A 24,163-nucleotide genomic window follows, 5' to 3' on the forward strand; every position below is an offset into this window, starting at 1 on the left:
ATATCATATCACACACACCTGGGCTCCAACACTGAGCAGTGTTTCTGTAGATGCAAAGTCTCACACCCTGATTCCCCACACATTCTTTGCATCATGACATCTTTCCAGTCTGTTTTTCCTGGCACCTCGGTTCCCTTGTCATGAAACTGCAGATTTCTTGGTTGTTTTCCAACCTTGTTCCACCAGTTCTTCCTTTCCACCTCTGGTCTGTTCACTTCCAAGTAGGAGGGAAAAAGATGTGCAGGGGGAAGAAAAGTGTGCAAAAGCTCTTGCACAAAGTAGAGCAGGTGTGGAGACTGGAACAGGGAAAAGAAAGAAGGGATGTTGCAGAGGAGCAAAGGGAGGACTTTACACAGCTGTGGGCTGCTTGCAATAAAGGCAGGGTTGGGTCTGGTCCAAAGGGTCAAAGTCCTTTGCATTACAGCTTTGAAATACCAATTTTAACTGCTTCAAACCATTCTTGCAAAAACCACACTGCACTGTTCCTTTACTCCCCATTAATACCCAGGCCTTCCTATCAGAGCACTGCAGCTCAGAGGTACCTGACCCTTTTTGGCAGCAGTGTGCCCATCTCACCACTTTTCCCTTTAGGAAACAGCTCCTTAGGCAATCCTTTCCTTACTACACAATCTCTTGTTTCTCCCACAGAGAAATATCCTTAAAAACAAAGCTATGAAGCAATGTGGTGTGACTGCATGCGTAAAGGTGCCATCTCAACACACAGCTGCAATGCAGGCTTTGCCAGCATAGGGTGGCAAGTGGTGCTGCTGTCCCCTCTCCTTCCTGGCTGGTTCTGCATGGGGCAGGCCATTCTTCAGACCACATTCACTTCCCCCCGTCGGCCACACTGCACCCTGCCTGGCCATGTGAGTTGTAATTAGGCCAGCCAAGAGTGTTATGAGTCATCAAGAAAAAAAACAATCCAAACCAAAGCAACCACTGTGCAGTGAGATGTTCTTTCTACCACTACCAAGGTGTGAATAAACTCTTTGTTCCTGTACCAGGCTAGTGGCAACTTTGGGTTTTTTTCACTCTTCTGCTGTCTATGATCTTGATTTTGCTGCTGCAACATGTATTGCAGGCGTGTTATGCCTCCAACACATAAAAATGGAAACACAGTAAACTGGTTTATCCTGCGGCCCTTTGTTTTAGAATACAATATGCAAATGTGAATGCTTTAGAGATAAGAGTTCAAAAACACAACACTTCAAAAGAAAACCTATGTGCCTTGAAGTAGCAGGATGCATCACAATTGCACAATTAATCTCAGCTCCTCACATTCAAGATTTTGATCAGGTTGGTCCAAACGCACATAACAAACCTGAAAGGTTGAAGTAACTGCTGCTTAATCCTAACCTTTAGGAAATGGCTACTTCAAGGTCAGCCAGAGTTATGTTGGTACAATCATCTGTCTTATTCTGCCACACACCTCTGCAGTTGATGACTAAGCTGAGTTTTAATTGATTCTCAACTGATCTGTACCAGTAAAGGCAGACTCTCAAGATTTGCTGTTATGAAATAATTTTGTTGTAATTGTTTCATTCACTTCAAGGAAAGAACAACAGTGGCAGGGCTAACACACCAAGTGAAAAATAGAGTAAAAGCACAGTAGGCACCAAAAGAGGGACAAATAGGAACAGGAATGTCCTTTAAGATAATTCACTGCTTTGAGGACCAACTTGCATTTTCAGTCCAGCAAGGACTCACACCTAGTATTCTAGGTATGGTCAGTGTGAAAATCTCTGCTGTCAGCCAGAGAAAAAGCATAAGAAACTACGTCAACAGAGCATGTTAATTGCAGATCTTCTACTTGGACAGCAAGCCTCCCTTCTCTTCCCTCTCCTGGCTACTCATCTCCTTCATTATTAAAGCTCCACCAGCTGGTTCAAACCTCTGGCAAAACCAAAATAGCTTGGATTATTTTCAGCAGGTCTCAATAAAGAAGTTTAGCCTGAAAACTGACTTATTTGTATCCCTTCCTGAGACCTGCATCTAGCAACCACAATCTTGGATCCTTTGTGTGTTCCCCAGACACTATATCTAAGCAAATTCTACTCCAAATATTCAATTTAATGCAAAATGAACTTTATTGGAATGCCAGCGGAGACTATGTGAAGTTTCCACCTAGAAATCAGGCCACATTTAGCTGGACACTAGAAAGAGAAAGAATAAAGATGATAAGTCTACATGAAGTTCAAGGAGGTCAGCCCAGTACAGCCAAGAAATCTGCAGCAATCAAACCAGTAGCTCATAAAGTCACTGAACTGCAGGTCCTTGAACTGTGGGAGAAAACACAGTGGAAAATTTTCAGTACATGTCTCAAGGGCTGCTGTCAAAGATAGGACAGAAGGTCAGCAGACAATACAGGGGTTCTGGCACATTTACTCACAAACAACCCAGGTATCTCATGCTGCACTTCCTGCTCCTTCCTGTGCTAAGTGACACTCAAGCTTTGGGTACACATGTACGCCTCACCACAGAAACAAGTGAGAAGACCTGTGTGCTGTCACAATCAGCACTGTGCCCTGCTGTTTTTCTTTAACATGCACCACAGGTACCGCACCATCATCTGACTCACTTATCAGTTTCTAGATCTCCCCATAACACAAACCCACAATCAACAAGTCATCTGCAATGCAAGAAGGCCATTCTCCTCTCCACTGCTCAGGCTAGTGAGCCTGAGCCTTCCAAACATTACAGGTGTCATGGAAAAGGGCAGGTGTCATTTGTGTTCTCTGCAAAACATGTCTCAAGTTCAAAGTACAGCCACACTAGGACTCACCCACCTGCTCACAAAACTGCTAACAAAAAGCAATAGAGGATAAAGCACTATTTCCTGGCTCTCCTGCTTATAATCTGACAACAAGGGAAGCTGGACAACCTTTAAACGTTTACATGGTGTAAGTAAGTTGTTCCATGGGTGCTCTTCAAGAATAGTATCCTCTTGTTAGTGACAATCCTTCCTTCCTGCCTGAATACTTTGTCAGACAAGATGAATTTAGACCAATCTCAAATTAAAACAAATGGTGACCCACACTTATTTCTCTTCACCTGGCTGTTTTCTCCAGAGCTAACTCACCTGTAACATACCTCCCACAGATAGCATGAATTAAAAGAAGTAGTACACTTCACTTTTTTCTTCACAAAACAAACAAACAAAAATTCCCCACCAAAAACTGTCCTTTTGCAAAACACTAAATTCACAAGGGCACTGTGAAGCTCAGTTCATTCCAGCACATGATAAGCAGGAATACACCATCACGTGTTAACTGTCTGCAAAGTAGGTAGAACACATTTAAGGTATTTACCAAGAAACAAATATGTAAAATTTTGAAAAGTCTTTTTACCAAATAAACAAGTCTGTACTGTTTGTCTCCAAACTGCAAGTCATTGTGGTTTATACCAGAAATGTGTCTGTTGGGTGTAAAAGAGTCTACGTCTGCTTTCTCAGCAGCAGACTGTTTGCTCTGTGACTATTTTCACTTCAGTATTTATATTTATCCTGTTTATTTTTCTGCTTGGAAGCAAAGCAAGTACATGATTTAGGTGAAATTTCTCTTGTTGTTTTTTCTTCTCAAAAGACAATATATTTTAAAGAACAAAAGTTTTGTAAAACGTTTGAAAATATCTGAACAATAGTAAAACAATAATTTGCCTAAATTATACAAATTAAACATAATAAATAAATAAAGATACAAATTAAACTATAATACTACAATTTCATTTGCAAACCAAGTATTTGGACATTCAGATGGCCTTAAATCCTTTTAATTGGTAATTTAGGTAGAATTAAATATTAAAAAATTACTGAAATCTGCACTCACTCCCATTTGCTTCAAAAAGAAAAGAACAAACTTGTGCCAGATGTAGCTAAACAATTGTTTTTTTCTGTAAGCTGTCATCTCTAAGGTAGTAAGGAAGTCTACAGACACAGAGAGCCTGAATGCTGATTTTAATGGTGACAGCTGGCCTGATAACAGCACAGAGCTGGGACTACTCCCCTGTGTTGTGGTAAAGCAGGTGGAGAGAGAGCATGGAGTGGTTTAGATTTACTAGATTGAATGCTGACTGTGCAAATAGACCAAAATGATCTACTGAACACATGGCCTGGGAACAGAGGTCTTCACTTTACACAGAGGTTGACTACTCTCACTGAATGGGAGAAAAAGAAGAACATTCTAAAGCAAATCCCAAAGAGTCCCCTCTTTGAGAAGCAGTGTTTACTCACAGATCTGTCACACTTTGATCCAGAGAGTCTCTTTCCATCTGACTTTCATTGTGGAGAGAGTCTGATTCCTGTACTTGGCACAGCTCCTCATCAGTGATTATATCAAAAGCTGCATCATCTGGTGGTTTAGAGGCTTCGTTTGCAGCTGTGCCAAAAAAAAAAAAGAGAAGAAACATAAACACTATTAGCTGGTTGTCTGGAAAACAAACAAGCAAAACCCTTAAGGGGCAAGCCCGGGCCATTCCTCTTCATTTACAGAAGCATTAGGTAACTATTAGAATTAATGGAAAACCTTGGTCTGACTGACACTCATTTAATACATTAATGTTTCTGTCAATATCAATTAAATTCAAAGACAGGGTCAGTTCCACCCTGAAAACTCTCCATGACCTCCTGCAGGTCATTGGAGCAGGAGGTGACCGTGATTTCTTGGAGACTGTCAAAGAACAGTACTTATTTCTCCACAGCATGCAAACAATAAACTAACCAAAAGCCCTCTCAGATGGTGACACAGGCGATTCCAGTGAAGCTGGTGATCCTTCCTGGTTGGCACTGGATCCAGAGTCATCTGTACTGTCCACAATGACTCTAGGCTTACTAAAGCAAGCTCTGCAGCAACGCTCCTTTTTTCCACCAAGCTTTGTCACCATGTAGTTGTTGCAGCAGTAGTAGCAGAAAATGCGGCCACACATTCTAGAAATGATTCAAAACCAGAGGTGTTAGAAAAATACCAGACACAGATGGAACATATCTCCATGACAGAGGTTGGGGCTCTCTCATAATGGTCTTGTTTTCTGCAAAAGCATGAAAGCTACACCCATTGGCAGAACTCATAACAGACCACACTCCTTTCTGAAGTGAAGCAAGTCTTCTTGACAAGCACAGGATAGAAATTCACATTCATGCTTTGCTACCTTAATGAACAGGTAAAGCAGAAAAAACTAAAAATACAAAAGATAAATATAAAAATATAAAAATATAAAACAATCAAATGTCCACAAATATACAATGCAAATAAATAATATTTATATTAAGTGTGTAAGGAGAAAATTAACTTAATACTACACAGGCCAAATCTCACAGACAGGTAGAACAAAACTTGATTTGATTATAAGGACTTTAAAAACACATCTGTATGTCTCTGCTTCATAATGACCCCTCTTCCCTTCAGAAAAGAAAAAAATCCAGTATTGGACACATATGCATACATTCATTCTTCCTGCCCTCTCCAGTCTGAAGTCTTGCAGTATTAAACTTGTCAACTACTTTGTAATGTTGAGATTTTCATTAATTAAAGCACCCAACAGGGATGACTGCTACTCAGGAAATTTCAATGGTTTTGTTTTTCTTAATAATTTAAATCATTACTAGGTGAAGACACAAGCAGCTTTCAGAGACCTTAGCAGAAATGAGTAATTTGGAAGCTGTTACCCAAAATGACTTCACCATTCACTAATCCCTATAGAATGTTGTTTACATTCACGTGAAATGGAAACAGTTCTAGTGCTTCCTTCTTTCCTTACATGACAAATCAGGTCAAGGGATCTTTCCCATAATGTCTTATCCCCTCGTAAGCTCATGTGTTCTTTCAGCCTCTACAATGTCATGTATCAACAATTTTGATCACTGAACTGTGAACATCAAGAAATATTTCCTCCACACAGACAACCATACTGAGTTTTACTTTGGAACAGTGCAATACAGTTCAACAACTGACCTGCAGTGGTGTCGGCGCACCATCCATGAGAACTCTCTCTGGCAGTCCAGACAGTGATTAACTTCTGTGTCCCCCTGCCACCTCTGCTCTGCACTAAGCTTCTGCTGGAACTCCAGAGCATCAGACTTTTGCCACAAAGCATCCTTATCTCTGCAGTGACACAGTTAAAAGAAAGAAAAACACATAGAAGTTGTCACAGTGTTGGTTTACTGCCAACCAAACTCAACTGGAATGCTGGTGAAAGCTTCACAGTAAAAATTAAAAATTCCTTTGCTCCTAAAATTCTGAGACGTTTTCAGATATAAAGATAGATCAAAAAACCTACTGAAGCTTCTGCAAAAATAGGGAGAAGAACACTTGCCATGCAGAGAACTACATATTTTTTTCAAAACAGACAGCAAATTAAGGAGATATTATTGACTCTTACATTTTTTGACTACATAATGGAAATGCAAAATTTCAACTGCTAATGAATTTGGTCTTCACTTGTATCTTCAATTTGGGAATATAAGCCTGGATGACCTAAGCAGAATCCCTGAACAACATAAGCAAGGATTTTAATTTCTGTTGCTGTTTATTTTGATGCCAACCTGATAAGTTCTATCAAACGTTCTTCAAGGAACTGCTTTGTTCTTGTCAGGTCATCCAGCTCAGCAAATAACTTCTGGTCACTGCTATCTTTATCTGCTGCCACCTTGCTGAGCTTCTCAGTGTAATCCAGGATCTTCTCTTTTGCTTCATCAGCTTCTTTTTGGATCCTGATCAAATACAAAGGCAATTATTAATCATTTTTAGCTTATGTAAATTCAAGTATTCCCTGTGGAAGGAAGGGCTCTTCCACCCTGATAAACAGGTAGTTTCAGTGAAATTTTTCTCAGTGTGCATATTTTTTAGAGCTAGGCAGAATCTCCCCAGTTTTCTGCATCACTGAAAATGCACAATAGATCCATTATCTAGTGAACACTGCCAGTAACCAGCAATTTCTTGGATGCCCTGCTTATAGTAAAGCTTCTGATGGTATCAACTAGTGATAATACATATGATATCAGCACAAATGTATAAAAATACATAGGCTTTGGTTAACCTGTTAGACTCTGTGTGAGCCCACATCCCATGAAGATCTATTTCTGATTGCCAGATTATCCACACCACACAGGCCCATGTTACAGACTTTGAAAACACATCCTGAGTTAGATTATTAAAGCTGATAAGAAACCTGACAAAGACATACAGGATGTGGTCCCATTCAGATAATTCTTACTGATTCCCTGAAACTTCACAAAGAGGAGAGAAAAAAGAAACTGTCCAAAAGTACGAGTTTTCCATTTCTTACAAAGAACCCCAATATTAATTTTGTGCTTAACCTATAAGAGGTTATAAAAATGTCTCGTGTGAATTTATATCAGCTAAATTAACAATACAGTAGAAACTAAGCCGTGCATTCACATGTGCTGTATAATTTCCATGTTTCTTATGTGAAGTGTCAATCTGATAGTCCCTGCCAGTGCCCATGAGCCCTTTGTTCTATATATGATACTTCATATATGGTACTTCATAAACCATGGTGATTTTCAATATGTTTTGATTAATGTCCCCTTGCTTGGCCTACAAATTAATAGCTTCTGTAAAGAATACAAACTCATATGGTACTTCATAAACCATGGTGATTTTCAATATGTTTTGATTAGTGTCCCCTTGCTTGGCCTACAAATTAATAGCTTCTGTAAAGAATCCAAACTCTCACCTTTCCAAGAGTTCTCTAAGAGAAGTCACTTCTTCTTCCTTCTGCAGACGAGCAGATTCTGATTCTGACAGTTGCTCTCTTGCTTCATCCAGTTTTCTACACAAACTCGTGTTTGCAGCCTAGTAAAATGAATTATTTCCTTACATATAAAAACAAGACTTTACCATGCACAGGACATTTACCAAGACAGCTAACAATGCTTTAAAAGAATCAGTTACAGCCAAATGACCAATTAAGATATTATTGTATAAGCAGGCAGTAATTAGCTGTGTACTAGTGACTGATTACTTCTGTCACACTGAATAAGGGATACATGCTAAAGTAACACAGTGTTAAGCCTGTAATTCTTGTTAGTCCATGTCAGTTGAAGTTTTGCCTCCTTATCAAGAAAAATATCTCAAAAATAATGGTAAAAGAATACACCCTGAAAGCTTTTTCACCAGCTAAAAGCTTCAAAAGATAAAAATTATATAGGAGGAAAAATGTTGTTTATTAAAGCCCATATTGAATATGAAGGACAATCGAAAACAACCCAACTTCTTTCACAGCTAGACTCTCCAGAGAAGTCTGCCAAATTTGGAGTCCCCAGGGCACATAGCTAATCGCATCTAAAGGTATGTATTTCTCCTAGCAGGCAAGGCCACATCCAGTAATCTTAAATTTCTTCTTTCTGGATTCCTTACATCTCAGTATGACCCTTCTAACTCAACCATTCGATAAACTTATTGCAAAAATTGTTTTTTTCTGGCTGGGTAATTTCTCAGCCACATTAATTCTCTAATTCAGTGCCTTTTGCAGCCTGCAAATAGATGGATCTACACATGTGGCTGTATGGGAATGCAGGGCCTAAGAAAAACACATCTTAAACCCCACACCCCCATTTAAGAAGAGAACACACAGCCAGGTCTTACATAAAACTTGACCAGCTTTCAAGGCAGGACAAATCCTAAGTGATATCATGCTTTTCATAATCTCTGCTTCAGTGGCTGTCAGCTGCCCAGTATTTTGCCTGCAGCACCTGTGTTTATACAGGGGCATTCTCAGACTCACAGCCAGTCATCAGAAATGCTGCTCACCTTCCCAGTTGTAACACTAATGCCAGCTGACACAAACATCTCTGGTTTTAATTCAGATCAAGCACCTACTTGTAACTCTGTAATCTCTTCCTCCGCTGCATGCTGTTGTCGCTTCTGCTCCTCAAGCTGCTCTCTTACTTGCCCACACTCCTCACTGACAGCCTGGCAGAGAGATTGAGCCAGTAGTTAATAATCCTCCAGCGGCCACCCCTTCAACTACAAAATTCCCAGCAGTGAATTATGAGTGCTTTACTGCCATGCATGGGATAAATGCAGCACCACTGGCTCATGAAAGACAGCTAAAAGACACTCTCAGAATCAAGCAAACTCACTTTATGGTGGCACATTGACTGTGTTTTACTGTTACTTTGCGTTGGCTGTTGCAAATCTCAACAAAAAGAAGGTCAAACCCATGCAGGCATAAGCCTCTGATCACCCACCAATCTTAAGACAATTTATCAGAATGGCAAAGCAAACACAATGAAATCTTCAGCCTTTAGGTGTGCTGTTTCATACACACAGGGCTGACTCATGCATTTTTGAAAGAAACACTTTGATCTTCCCAGTTGCTACCTTGAGCATCTGAAAGCAAAAATACATGAGGGAATGAAATGCAAAAGCACCTGGTCTCAGCCTAAGTTTCCCTTCATCAAAATCAGTTCTTAGAAGAAACAGTGTTATAGGTGTTAGGAACAGGTCTTGAAATGTTCCTACCAAAAAAGGGAACAACCATAGCTGTGACCAGAGGGACAGCAGATGCCACCTTCACCGCCAGTGTAAGAAATCATCACCCTTTTACCTCAGATGGACCTAGGTCATGAGCACAGAGATATTTTCAGATTCCCAGGCTAAAGCAGGTTGCATGTTAGTCTCAGAGCCTGACCCACACAAACCTCAGGATTTCATGCAGTAATTGCTGTAGCAGATGGTAAAGCAGCTCCCTCAGCTATAATAATTACATTAATTTACCTTGAATTTTGTCTGATAATTTAGAATCTCTGTGCTCATTTGAAATTTTATTGCAGACAGCTCTTCTTGGCTGGTCTCTTGGAAACTCTGTGCCTGTTTCTTTATTGTCTCCAGCTGCAATTGCAGACTTGGGACAGCTGCAGCACACATTTGAGCCTCCTCTAATTTCTCTTGCAGGCTCTTGTTTTCCTCTCTGAGATTAGAGACATCAAGCTTCAGCTTCTCCTGTTGCTCTGCTGCCTGTTCTTCCAGTTCTTTGAACCTTTCTGTGGCCTGGGCCAACTGCTCTTCTGCATCCACTTTTTCAGAGGTCAAGGCACAAATCTGAATGCCAAGTTCAGCCATATCAGTGTTGGTCCTGTGGAGGAGATCTTTATTTTCTTCATTTTCCACTCTAGCATTTTCCAAATACCGCTTAACCTTAGACAGCTCTTCCTTTAGGTTCATCAAATTATTTTCCAGCTCAGCTTTTTGATGGGCTGTTCTCTCCTGCTCTTTTTTCAGCTTTTCTTCCCTTTCTTTACATTCCACCAGTTCTTGCACGTGATTTCTGTTGAGAGACTCACTCTGCTCTTTCAGCTGCTGGACAAGTGTCTTCTGCTCACTCAGGACAGTCTCAGTGACTGCCAGCTCACCTCTCATCCTCTCTCTCTCATCAGTGGCCTGCTGAAGCTTGACTCGCAGATCCAGGACTTCTGCCTGCAGCCTGGACACTTCACCTCTGTTGACCTCCAGCTGCTCTTCACTCATGGTCAGTCTGAAGGACAACTCTTTTGCCTCCTTCTCCAGGGACGCTGCCTGCTGTAGTTGCTGTTTTTCCACTGATTCCTTTTCTGATGTGAGAGATTCTATAAGTTTTGTCTGATGAAGGCATGTCTTTTCAACACTGAGCTTTTCTACCTCAAGAGTCTCTGCTTTCTTCTTGTGTCTTTCAGCTTCTGCTCTTAGCTGCTGACATTGGCTCTCCATGCCCTGCAGTTCTACTTCCTTCTGTGTGAGCTGTGACTGGAGACACTCTTTGCTTTCCTTCAAGGTGTCCAAGCTTTTTTCCATTTGTAAACTATGCTGTTTGGCACTCTTCAGCTGTGCTTCAAGTGAGGCATAAGACACCTTGGAGGTCTCTTCTCTTTGCTTTAGTTCTTCATATTCTGAGTGCAGAGCCTCCAGCCTCTCCTCTAGAATGTGGCTTTGCCTCCTGGCATTCTGCAAGTCTTCATCCAGCTGTTTGTTCTCACTCCGGAGCTTCTTCTCTTTTTCATCAACTGACACCAGGGCATCATCTATCTCACTCTGAAGTTGTTTCTCAGAGGCTCTCAACTTGGCTACATCGGCTTCTAGGGAAGCTTTAGAAGCTTCCAGATTTTTCAGCTTCTCTTCCATCTTCTTCTTAGACTGCTGCAAATTCTCATTCTCTGCTTTCAGTTTCCTGCTCTCCTCATCCAATTCACTCACTGCAGAGTTTTGCTGCTCCATCTGCTCCTCCAGCTCCTTGACTTTCTGCCTGAGATGCTCCTTTTCAGACATGAGTTTCTGGTTTTGCTCCTGAAGGCTACACACAGTCTGACTCACCTTTGTTAAGCGACCCTCCTGTAGTTGAAGTTGCTCTGCTTGTGACTGGACTTCCTGCTTCAGTGCTCCTTCTCTCCTACCATACTCCTCCTCAAGTTTCTCTTTTTCCTTCCTGGCTTCCTCAAGATTTTTTTCCAGTGAACCCACCTGAGCCAGCGACCCCATTACCTGGGTCTGGAGCTCAGCCATCTCCTTTCCTTTCAGAGTCAGGGCCTCCTGAAGTGCATTCTTTTCCTTTGCCATGGTCTCCAGGCTCCCAGTCAGCTTTTCACTCTCTTCTTTGGAGTTAGCAGTGAGGCTACTGTATCTGGATTCCAGTTCCTTCTGTGCCTGTTCTTTCAGCAGCAGCTCCTCCCTTGCTGCTTTCAGCTGAGATGCATGTTCAGTATTGAGTCTTTGCATATCTGCCTTTGCCTTTTCCATCTCCTGAAGCTTTTCTAACAGTGCCCGTATTTGTAGGGCAGAGTCATACTGGGCTGTGGCTTGCTGTCCCTTTTCATCCAAGGCAGCATCAACTTTTTCAAGGAGGTTGAGGTTCTTCTGTTCTGTGGAACTCAGCTTGGCTTTGAGCTCATCAATGCAAAGATCCTTCACAGCAATCAAAGCCCTAGAGGTCTCCAGCTCCTGATTTGAAACCTGCAATTTTGAGGCATAATCTTCCTTGCTGGTCAACAGCTGCTCCACCTTTGTTGAGTGTTCCTTCTGCTGCTCCGCTGTACTCAGTTCCAGTGACTGTAGGCACTTCTGCAGGTCATGTACAGTGCTCTGAGTGGAGTGTGAGACCTCACACTGCTTCTGTAACTCTGTGATCATCTTTGTCAGCCGGGAGTTCTCCTCACTGTAGTTATTGCTCTTCTCCTTTTCTACCTGTACTTGTTCCTTTTGAAGGCTGACAGCTGCCTGGAGCTCCTGGTTTTCCATTTCTAGCTGGTGAATACGATCTTGAAGTTCCCTCTGCCTCAGTTCAGCCTGGTCAAGTTCTAAACGCATCTCTTCGTAGCTCTCAAGGTGTTCAACATTTAGTGAGTTATTTACATCAGGGCTGGAAGGAAACTCTTGTGCCTAAATGAACAAAAGGGGAAAATCAGAAAGTTTAAGCAGCATTAAACATTCATTCAAATGGTGTGTTCAGATGAAAGCAAGTTCAGGTTCTTAATGTACAGTGACATTGTGTGTTGCCTTTATAGCACTACAAGATATCAACTTGCAGGAAATGAAGCTTGCTTTCTCAAAAGATAAATGAAAACATGCCTGTCTGCAGGTAGTCTTATGAACACATTTTTTTCTTTTACAAGATTTGCATGTTAAGTTGCAGCAGCTGACAGACAATTCTCTTTAATTTTAATTAAAATGCTTTTTGCAGACTCATAACCATCATAAAAGTTCTCTGAAACTATGTCAACGAAGGACCTACCATGACATATAAACATTTATTTGCAATTTGCTTACCTGCAAATAATTGCTCACTAAACTGCTCATGCTGGAACTGCGACTTGGGGGCTTCCATAAATATGCTGAAGATCCAAGTGAGGACAGAGTCCTCCTGTTTAGAGAAATAATATCTAAGGTAAGTCTAAGCACATATATATGTATCTTTCTACTTGTATATGTAAGATTGATCTAGTGGTAACTACCACATAAAAAAGGATATAACTGCATCTGCACTCGCGGCCAGCAACCACTGAAGTTGATGAAAAATAAGATAGGGATATCCGAGGCATCTATAAAAGGTGATGGGGCTGGCAGCTGTCACTTCCCTCATCCACAAGAACCAACGCAGCCTTGCTCTAAGGAATTGCATCGCTGTGTGGTGGCGGATCAACCAGAGGATGGCAGCAAAGGGCCCTAGGAAACCCCCATACAAATGGCTCTGGACCAGACCTGGTAGCTTTTGTTATCCCTCACTTGTAGGTGGGATCACCGTGGCTGCAAGTGAAGCACATGGCTTGGCTGTGCAGTCACTATATGTCTCAGCTCTTGAACCAGAGGAAGCTGAGAAGATTTCTTCTTGTGCGTGTATAGATGAGAATAGTTTGGGATTTGGGCCAAAATGCAGCTACTGAAGCGCCATATTACAGAGCACCACCTCTGATCCCTGGTTCTCAGTATACTGAAGGACAAACAGGACAATTTGGTCATGGGAAAAGCATATACCTGCTCAAACACACGTGTTCCTACCCACAAAAGCAGAAGCTTTTACAGATTCTTTAGCAAGCAGGTGTTTTATGGCCTTGTAAATACAAAATCACAATGTGGCTCTATCTTACCTGGCAAATGCTGGCCAAGCAGCATCTAAATCATAGCCTCTTGATGCCAAGTCAAACTGAACATCAGTGAGCTCATAGAGTTGACCCACAATGTCAGAACTCATTTTGGAATTCAGAAATGGACTTCTTGCATAGTACCAGTCACTTGAAAACAAACAAAAGAGAAGTAATACGCATTCATAGGCAAAAGGGAAGCAGCAGTTTCTCTTACATAAAACTCCCCACATCGTTATTCACTCCACCACAGAAAAACTATGATACAGTATTTTAAACACAAATGAAAACAATTAGACCCACCAAACAGTATTCCACCCCTTCAATGTCAATGAAATGAAACAAATTTAATTAATTCCACATCTTTAAAGGAATCCCTGCACAAAATGTTTTCTTCTCAAATGCTTGGGCAAATCACTGACAATACAAAATATTTGCAATACACTGGATAATCACACAGTAACTAAAGCATACATTTAATACATCAAAAATGAGGAAGAGAAAGCAGCATCCAGAGTTAAATACATCATGAAAATAGCTGGCTTTTTCTTAAAGCCCTAGCAGTGTCCCTCCAACCAAATACAAACTATCTTTGGAACTTCCTGGCCAAGGGCAAGTTTGGTCCTTTGTGTGACCATCCACAGATATATGTAAATGCTTTCTGGGCTTTGTGCAACACATCCAAATTAATCCTCTCTCATGATGAATAGCCCATCAAAACCAGGATCTTCAATACTTACAAATACATGACCTTTGAGACTGACGTACAGAAGCATCAGCACAACCCACTCCATATATATTAAGCTGTGGTAACTTTCAACCTTTATAAGCCCAAGATAGGAATGAACCAGTGACCCAGGCCAAAAGGTCTATGACCCTTCATATCCTATTACCAGCTCTCTAAGCCAAACAATTGGAAGTGTTTCAATTTCTTTCAATAACTACTAGGTGATGCTGCTTGATCACACTCAGCAAACACCCTATTTGTTAAAAAAGCACTTTGCTATTCACCTGGTCACTTTGGTGTTCATAAAACATTGCTGCAAGGTGTCTGCTAGCCTTTGGTGAACCAGGGAATAACGAATAAATGCTCTTCCTTTTCCAAGAGAGGTTCGTAGCTTGAAGGGAGAAACCACAAGAAAAGAAAGTTAAATATCATTTGTGATCATGTAGAGACATGGCCAGAACAGCCTACAAAGCAGCACAAAAATACTCACAAAAAGCCACTGTAAAGGAAAAAGTTGTAAAGGAAGCCAGTAAGAACTGCCACTGAGAAACACCTTTTCCTAAGTCTGTCATTGGGTGGAATCTTTTCGGAATGATGAATTTGTTTCTACAGCTGGCTATAGTTCACTTTATAATAATACAAAAGGCACCACAGGATCAATGAATCATCTAATATATTGAGTACCCGAGCACAGACTATGCTAAGAACATTTCAAAATAAAAGGCAAATCTCAATGTGGCCAGCCAAGACAGAAATGACAGCTTAAGTTAATGAAGATGTGTATGGCCACAGCTGGAAGAGCTTTAGGAAAGATTAAGTCATAGAACAAAGATGTACACATATACAAGTACACATCCCCATGGACACAGTAGCCCCACACAAATGCAAAAAGCCTTTCTTAATATTTAGCTGCTAAGTTGATTAAAATCTAATTATTTTTTCAGACCAAGAACAGCTGCAGGACCAAAATTAATGGATCTTTTTATGAAAACAGCTGTTAAATCAACATAAGGGGGATAACAAAGCTCAGTACTGAGTTTTTTTATAGCTATTGGCTTGAAAAATCAATACTTTGTATTTACATCTGAACCACTTTCTTCCTGCAGAATACTGAAACACTGAATAGTGGTGTTTCTTCTTTCCATCAAAGTCAGCAATCCATTTAGAAATGGAAAAGGAGTGTGATGAAAGAATTTCTCACCTAACTGCTCATCTAACTAACAAAGCAAACACATTTATGTTTTAAAATAGAAGACAAGACAAATAATAGAGAGGCTGAGGCACAAGTTAGTAGGCCACTGTGAACTTTGCTTGAAAGGTTAGTGTGAAAGAAGGCTCAAAGGCCACACAAGCTTTCTTTCCCAGCTGTCAGTATTCCACTGTGCTGAAGTGAGAGCAATACCCTCAGCTTCCCTACTTTTGCTGTTACTGAGCTTTTGCTCTGAAGTAACACAGGCTCTTCATTCAGTTCAGTAGCCCACTACATACAAAAATGTTCCTTACAAATGGAACCTGAATGAAATGTGGAGCAAAGATAGCAACACTTTTTATTGATTTTTGTTTTGAATTCTACAGGATGCAAAGTGCAAAATACCATGGTCCCTAAGCACTAAGTATCCCGGAAACAGCAAATTTAATTTACCACCTGTTTTCACGCCCATTCACCCTGCAGATATCTGAACATTTCTTCAGGGAGATGCTATCCCTACTCTGCGCACAGGAGCTTACAAGTGTTTTTTCCTAACTAGGCATATTTTGTGAATATCTTAAGAACTGTCAAAAAAACCCCCAAACCCTGGAAGCCACAGAATTAATCCTATCCTTACTCCCATTGGTTTATCAATTTAAATTCTGATACTCTCTATAAGCAATATGGAGACACCAGAAAAAAAGGTACATGATGAGAAACAGAGGAAAATATTTACATATATACAGCTAAAAGTAGCCAAAGACTATTTGACTAGGAAACAAAACCAAGCCACCTCCTGCTGGAGCCATTTTAAAAATCAGGGAGGCAGAGTGTCTGGAATTGACAATATTTCCATGTAGCCAGCAAACATTATAGCTAAGGTGCAGTGTATGGCTGTAAACATTTGGAAAGATGTGTATTAAGTGTAATCACCTTTGGAAAGGGAAAGGGGAACGACCAGAACTCACTGCTCACCTACTGCTATCAAGAATAAGGCCCTCTACTTAATTAACAGATAACAGCTTCCAGGATATTCTTATTTGCTTCCTTGCTCCACCTCTCTAGCATGTCGTGCACCCTAATACTAAAAGCACTGCAAGCAGAGCAGAAGCAGCATTTATGCTGTTGAATGTCTGACTGTTCTTTAAGCTAACTGATATTACTATTTCCTTTTTGTTCATTTCCAGGTTTGAAAGCCAAACCTTATTGCTTATTGTTCAGTAAGCAAATAAAGGACATTTGGAAATCTTTATGTTCTATCCAGCCAAGTTCAAAAATTTGCTGCTGATTTCTACCTGTAAGGAAGGGGAGTAACAAACATATATTTATGCCATGTGTCATCTAATTTCTGGGCCCAAGTCTGCCAGCTCACTTATCCAAAACAGATCACTGATTCTTTTTTTAGAAGTTTGTATTTCTAAACCACAAGTTAATAAAGATTAAAGAAGCCTTCTACAAGCTAATTTCTATGGCTGCACATGAATTGAAGTAGAAAATATCCTGCTTCCAAACTATAATTTCTGACATTGCGCTAACAATTTGAACAGCCAGAGGTACTGAAGAAGGAAAAAGCAGAGCAGCCTTTATATGTGGCAATATGCAGGTGATACCACAGGCAACAAACTGCTGAACACTACAGCACAGCCACCTTTACAGAGAAATCTGCAATCACCACACCACAGCCTCTTCTATCCACTAGGAAAATCTTCTTCAAACAATTCTAAAGACTCAGGATCAACACAGAAAGCTTCTCACAGCTTTTTATTTCACCAATGCATTAAGCTGAAGACATAATGTGGTTTTTAACAAGATGAAGCTTCTGTTACTAATCTAAATCTAACAGGAACAAGGCTTTTTGTGCTTTTTGTGCTGTTCCTGACAGCTTACCCAAGGGAATAATGACAATCATCCCTAGTCATTTCATCATGCTATTTCACACAGAGGAACAGAGTTCAGACAGAAGATGAAATTGCTGCTCTCAGTCAGTCCTCCTCAAGTCTATGGACCAGTTTAAAAAGTCTTAACAAAAGTCAAATATGGCGAACCTTTCATCTTACACTTAGAGCCAGATCCTGCTGTAAGCTTTGCTGAAGACGGCATGCTCTACCCTTGACTTAGTTTTTAATTTCTTTTTAGAGAAAATAACATTAAGTTTATGAAAACGCAGGGCACAACCAGAGACAAACCGGTCCATTCACTTGTGTAAGTGGTCTTTGAAACAGGAATCAGGCTTTTGAATCCTACATAATTTAGTGCCCTAGTAAAAAAAGTAATCTTGCATTTTTATATTTCATGTGAAAATGAGAAAAAAAACCCCCAGTTTTTTTGCTATATGTTAAAAGCTTTTTTGTTTGTTTGTTTGTTGCTACTGCTCTCTGAAAAAACATGGCAAAACATAAACCACATATTCTGATGCTTAACTGATATACTTACTTCCGTAATAGACTTGACAAAGCGGATTCCATCATTAGCTCCTTTGATTTTTGCCAGACAGTCACAGAAATAATCCCAGTAGTCTTTTCTGTTCCCCAGCAATGTGCTTTTTTCTTTCTGGTCAAACTTAAACCAGGAAAACAAAATACAATGAGCAATATTTAAATAGAAATACACTTATATATAGTTACTTGGAATTCTGTTCTTCTCCCAGCAGCATGTGCTTTCATGACTCCTCTTAGCTTTAGCCAGTGCATTCACAAAGGAAAGAGACACTGCACTGTACCACTGCAATCCAGCAGTTGCAAAACCTACTTAACTGACAGTCAGAGATAATAATGTTCTGGGTCTCTTTAAAATACAGACATCCATTCAAAACTCCTGAGACAAAGACTGGCAGTAGATTCAGCAGCTGTTCAAGAGCAAAGCACTAACAACCAGTTGCTCAGAGACCTACAATTAAGCATGGCAGTAGCACACATGTATGTACCAGAAAAACCCGCTCTAGCTAAATCATGTTCAGAGCAGCAATGCAGCAAGGGTATGGACTGAACCCTGGACCATTCAAATCCCAAAGTATTTTCCAGTTTCTGCTCTGCAGCCCCATTAAAACTCCCTTGCCTGGATTAAGGCTAGATTAGCATTCGTTGCAAATTAGCATTTGTTGCAATCAGTGGCATGACTATGGTATATGTGGACACCACACTATACAAACTGAATTTCAGTTTGCCCAGCAGCATCCTCTTTTACTTAAACCTTAAGGGTGGACAAAAAGCAGCTCTCCAGATTAAAAGTCAGCCTTTTGCCTTAGGACTTAAATACAATAATAATAAAAAAAAAGCTTTCCAAAGTGAAATTGTTGAAAATTCTATAAATTACTTAAATCCAATAATTATTTTTCATTAAAATGTCAAGATATCATTGCCACAGTTTTTTCAGGATAATTTAGCAAGATATATCTTTAAAATCAAGTTCAGCTCTTTCAGATCAATAAAGAAATGCCTTACACACCTCAAGTCAAACTTCCAGCACTGCCTTTTGATTACATTTATTTTCACTTGAAATAAGTATAATAGGCAGCACATATTTCAGTCCTCTTATTACACACACCAAAATACAATAGAAAGAGAGACTCAACTGGATATTTATGGTTATTCGAGTTAAAATCCACATAGTGAAGAGTCAGCAAGAGAAAATAAGGCCAAGTTTTGCAGGTGGATTACAAATGACACAAATCACTTTTTACCTGTAAGAGGTACTCAAGCTTGTAGGAGAATTTTTGCAAGTTGACACTGTCGTCTGTGATTGGTTCACCTCCTTCTTTAAATTCTTTACTTAATTCAGTCACTGCATCTTTAAAACAAGACAGCAAAATAGTTAACTAATGCAGAGGACATATAGCACCGAATCAAACACCTAAATAAATGCTCTCCTCATGGACACTCTGCATGTGGACTCTTTTAGCTGAAATGTCTTAATGACAATATGAAGAAATGACTGATAAGGTTGTAATGTGAGACCACCTATAAGAAAATAGGGGTTCAAACTGTGACAATCTGTTGCATGGATTATTTCTTCTTAAAAACACACCCAGTATTTCTGACACTTAGCAAAACCTGCTAACAGACAACTGCTAAGTGCTACCTCAGCAGAGGGAAGAGAAATAACTTTTTGCTGTCTCATGTGCACATTAAGGTATTGCCACAGGACAAACAGAATTCTGATTAGAAAGGACAAAGCACGTAATCTGCTAAAGGGGATCAGTAACACGAGAACAGTCGTTCAGTCAGCACATTTATCTTCTCCATGCTTTATTCAGGAAGGTTCAGCTTGTGCTGGTTACAAACACAAATGAAAACATAATTTAAATAAAAAATAAGCATACAGCAACTCCGCTTCCCTGAAATGTACACCCATAGTGGGTAAGGAAATCTCAAGTCAAATATACTTTATTGTCCCACTCTAGCCCCAAAGGGACACTCTAGCCCCAAAAGGATGTACTTCTCAGCATCAGAAATTACTGATTTTGAGTTTGCTTTCCCCTTGGTCTTATATTTATTTCAGGTGACTGAGTGAGCTTTAGCTCTCAGTGCCACTCAATAACCCTTTGCAAATTAAAATTTCTTCTTGTAGTAGTCACATAGATCTCCTTTTTTAGGTTACAGGAAGGTGTAGATTTTCAGCTTTGGTGCATATACCTTTTATTTAATAAAAATTAAAAGGAAAAATATCAGAATCTTGGGATAGGCAGCTGATTAGGACAGAAAGGGAGCAGAAAAACTGTTATGAATCTGATAACAATTCTGCCTGCAACAGAGCTGTTTAAATGAAGTTGGCTACTTCTAGTGGAAAACAGGTTCCACTGCAGCAAAAACAGCAGGTGTAATTCTCCAGCATCCTTCCTCTGGGTCTCCTTTCCCAGCTAGGTTTGGCCTCCTGGCATCAATGTAATCGATATAGGGTGACTCTAATTAGGGAATAATGTGCTCTGACTCCATGATTTTAGAAGGTTGAACAATGTTTTATTAAGTTATATTATATTACACTAATACTATACTAATTACATACTAAAGAAATACCATATTACGAAATACTAAAAACAACTTGTGACTGTCTGGAGACAGCCAAGACACAGCTTTGACCCAATTTGCCAAAGAATCAAAACAACTTTCACTGATGTCTAATTAACAAATCACTTTAGGTAAACAATCTCTATAACACATTTTACATGTGCAAAACAACAAGAGTAGTAAATAGAGATAAGAATTGTTTTCTCTTCTTCTCTCAGTTTCTCACTGCCTTCCCCAGGAAAAATCCTGGGAGAGAAAATTATGCATCTCTCTGTCCAGAGAATGTGAATACTACATCCTGTTTTTTTCCCTTCCCATATTAGCATCAACTCCACACCAGCTTCCCATTAAGGAAGGCTGAGTTTTAGGCCCTTTCTCTTTAGTTCACATGAAGTCTTGTAGCAGCACAGCTTTATGCATGCTGTTGAAGTACTAGTTCACAATGCACACCTCACACACCACTTTCTTTAAATTATAAAACTTATTTTTTCTCTTACATGTTTAAATTTACAGAATTTAGGACCTCAGGGTCCTGCAGAAGGTACAGCACTTGTCTCACAAAAAAAATCAGTCACACTGCACACCTTGAATTATGTTGCTACAGTGCTGCAGGAAAAAGTTACACAATAGAAAACACAACTCCTACTCTCTGTTATCTAAACCCTGGAGGATGCAGTCCAGCCTCCAGAACGTATCTGTCAGCATGGCTCTCAGTGTACCTTGCAAGTCTCTGATAATTCGCTGCAGCTGGCTTTCGCCACTTGTGGCTGCCATCTTGGAAACAAAAGGAACTCCCCTCCTGGGCTGGTAACCTTTTCATCCATCTAGATAAAAACTGCAGAGTTCATATCCTTGAAGACGATTGGGTTGATGACAATTATTTTTCTCTGTGACACCTGCAAGTATAAAAGTCAAAAATAAAATGAAAGTCTTTATCAGCTCAAACGAGTAGAAAAGAGATGCTTCGACATTTTAGGTCTTGTTGAGTAATGAATTCCAAGGCCAACCCTTTTACAGGAATCTCCTTAATGTTTTCTTCTAGTTTTCACTTTCCATTTCAGTTATTTCTTCAGTTATATCTTTCAAAACAACCAAGCAAATCTCAGAGAGCAATTTTCTCTGGCTGGAGTTACAACACAGTTGGTAGTACAGCTCAGCTCTGGCTGGCATTTCACTCAATCTATCTTGTGACCCTGAGGAAGGTTCCAATGACATGTGATTTTCCCTCCCCAAACCCTCTGCCAGACCTTCCCTACTGTAGAGGCTGCAGAGTAAAAAGATAAGACAACTTTTCCATTTCAGAACGACTTTCAAGACATAGAGTAGGTACGAGCCAAGGAGTCAAAAATCACACATGCTTGACTCTCTGACACTGGAGCATATTTTTAATGTGCAAGAACTATTTAAATATTTAGTACTGGAGTGTGATTTTAACACAAGGAGCACCTCTCAGCCCCTTCTCAGCACCCACTGTTCCCTACACATGTAAGATGACACCACTTTATTTTAAGCTCTGTTACAGCATCCCTGGCTGGATCAACATACCTTGTACCACCTTCTTTGCTTAAGATGAATTATACTTAGCGCTCACAGAAAATTTTTCTTAAGGTAAAATTAATTAAAAACCTCAAACACTTTAATAAAACAACCATGCCTGGGGATGCAATCTTTCCAATGCTGATCTGGAAACAATCATTCAAAGAAAAAAGCCACACAGAAACTACATAGGGAACTCATACTAAGCATCCTGTTCAAAGGTTGTTCAGAATTCTGTCTGCAGAGGTACAGCCAAAGTTTCAAGCAAAGACAACACCCAAAGTACTGAATCTTTAGAAAAATTGCTGTTACACATCAGTGCTTTTGTTATTATTCAAGCTGAACTGCAATGAAATTAAGTTGTTATTAAAATCTTGCAAACTTTTGAGTCTAATGTGATTAGGTCACATTATTATATCTCCTTTCTCTTTCCATTCTTTCATTCCCAAAAGAGCTACATTGGCACGGCTGAAGTAAGTGTCTGAATTAATCAAACAGATCATCCTTCCTACCTTAAGTATTAAGGTATTGATAGGAAGTGACCCCAATGCGATCCTGTATTCTTTTCTATTTGAAACAAAGCAAACATTAACAAAGCCGTGGAGACAGAAGAACATTAAGTATGAAGAGAAGGCTGAAACTAGGCTTACCCCTGAGTTTCTCCGCATACCTGTGCTTTGTTACATGCTAGTTTCCATTTCCATGCTTTGATGTTAGTTGTTATGTTATGACACAAGTGTCACGTGGACCACGTGCTGTCTGGGGAAAGCTTTTGCCTGCAAAATCTCCGCCACAACCAGTTGCTTCAGGGACAGAAGACCAGAATAGCAGAGACTACCTGACCTGTGGTGCCAAACACAGTTTTTTACCTTAAATCAACAATGTGACATATCCAAGATTCCTATCTCGATGCTACCCAGAGACCCTACAAAGTACGACACTTGGACACGGTTTAGGTAATACTGAAAAAAAGCAAGAGCTCACTGAGTCAGTGTTTCCTTTCTAAGCACTCCCAGTAATACCGGCCGATCTGCTCAGTTTGGCAGCTGTTACAGAAAGGAGCTGAAGTGAGAAGACTCCGCCGTGTGAGCAATGAAAAGACAAAAAGTGCATCCAAACCTTTTCCTCACACAAAGAGGGAAAAGAGCAAGGACCAACAAAGGGTCCTGCCTGTGCTTCCTAAATGCCAGAATAAACTCCCATTCAAGGCTCCAGAGACACAAAGGCTTTGGAAGAGGCATGCCAGGAAAACAGCGAGCAGATCAATGGCAGGCATCTACAGAGAGAGTAGGAAGTTGGGAACTGAGCCTTTATTTAGCAATAACCAGCAGGGAGTGGGACACTGGGCATCCTATGGCAGCCAGGCACAGCACGGGACCTTGTCAAATGCTAATTCCCAGCAGGGTGCACAGGCAGACATTCACTGGAAGAGGACTAAGGCTGTTCAGAGTTTCCCCAGCCCCATTAGCACTGCTGAAATCAGTGTGTATGCCCAGAAGCCACAAATAAGTCACTACTGGGTGCACAACAGGTCAGTGGCACAGGGCAAGAGAAGGCTCTGTGCTCCCAGTGGGTTGATCTTCCTGTGCCAAAGCAGCCCACGATACCCATCTTTATTCCTGTTTGGATGTCCTATGTACAATGTGAGAACCCTGAAAAGAAACCACAACTCAGCTGGAGGCATGAAGCTGCACAGCCCACTCCTCTGCCTATTCCCTGTCACCTCTCAATACCTGGTGCCAGGTCTCACAGCTTCCCCCTCCCTTGCATCACCTCCCACAGACGACATATGCATTTATCCCCTTCTCTTCCCAGAGGTGAAAGGAGATCTTTCAACCTGGACTATGACATAGGGCAAATGTGCTGAAACTTCTACTTGCTTTCTTCTCTACAAAAGGGGGAGAAAGGTTCTTCTCCCCTCCATGGTCCTTCCAGAGGTGTTCTTAGAAAGCACAGTTTATCCCACAGAAAGGTACAGAGCTCTCACTTCCTATGGCAAAGAAAGTTGATAATGTATCTTAACTGGTTTCCCAAGGTTTCAGAATAGGAGGAGCTTCTTAAACACCTGATCTAGTCCTTTCTGATCACAGAACATTTTGCCCAGAATTCTTTAGTTCCTCCAGCATTTCCTATCCTACTATGAA

General features: G+C 40.4%; 1 protein-coding gene across 2 annotated transcripts in view; it reads right to left on the reverse strand.

The window, feature by feature from the left end:
* FYCO1 (FYVE and coiled-coil domain autophagy adaptor 1) overlaps window positions 1–21,644 on the reverse strand; it is a 36,223-nt gene extending 14,579 nt beyond the window's left edge. For both annotated transcript variants that reach the window (XM_031059409.1, XM_014308195.2), the window contains exons 1-13: window positions 21,203–21,644; window positions 19,160–19,266; window positions 17,914–18,039; window positions 14,576–14,682; window positions 13,571–13,714; window positions 12,753–12,846; window positions 9,735–12,365; window positions 8,835–8,927; window positions 7,690–7,808; window positions 6,536–6,703; window positions 5,946–6,095; window positions 4,716–4,921; window positions 4,229–4,373 (exon numbers count right to left, since the gene is read on the reverse strand). In XM_031059409.1, the coding sequence (XP_030915269.1) occupies window positions 4,229–4,373; window positions 4,716–4,921; window positions 5,946–6,095; window positions 6,536–6,703; window positions 7,690–7,808; window positions 8,835–8,927; window positions 9,735–12,365; window positions 12,753–12,846; window positions 13,571–13,714; window positions 14,576–14,682; window positions 17,914–18,039; window positions 19,160–19,266; window positions 21,203–21,257 (4,145 nt within the window). In that variant the 5' untranslated portion in view covers window positions 21,258–21,644. The remainder of the gene's footprint in view (window positions 1–4,228; window positions 4,374–4,715; window positions 4,922–5,945; window positions 6,096–6,535; window positions 6,704–7,689; window positions 7,809–8,834; window positions 8,928–9,734; window positions 12,366–12,752; window positions 12,847–13,570; window positions 13,715–14,575; window positions 14,683–17,913; window positions 18,040–19,159; window positions 19,267–21,202) is intronic.
* Between the last annotated feature and the right edge of the window lie 2,519 nt (window positions 21,645–24,163).

Source organism: Geospiza fortis, unplaced genomic scaffold, assembly GCF_000277835.1.
Source record: "Geospiza fortis unplaced genomic scaffold, GeoFor_1.0 scaffold346, whole genome shotgun sequence".
Classification (NCBI taxonomy): Eukaryota; Metazoa; Chordata; class Aves; order Passeriformes; family Thraupidae; genus Geospiza; species Geospiza fortis.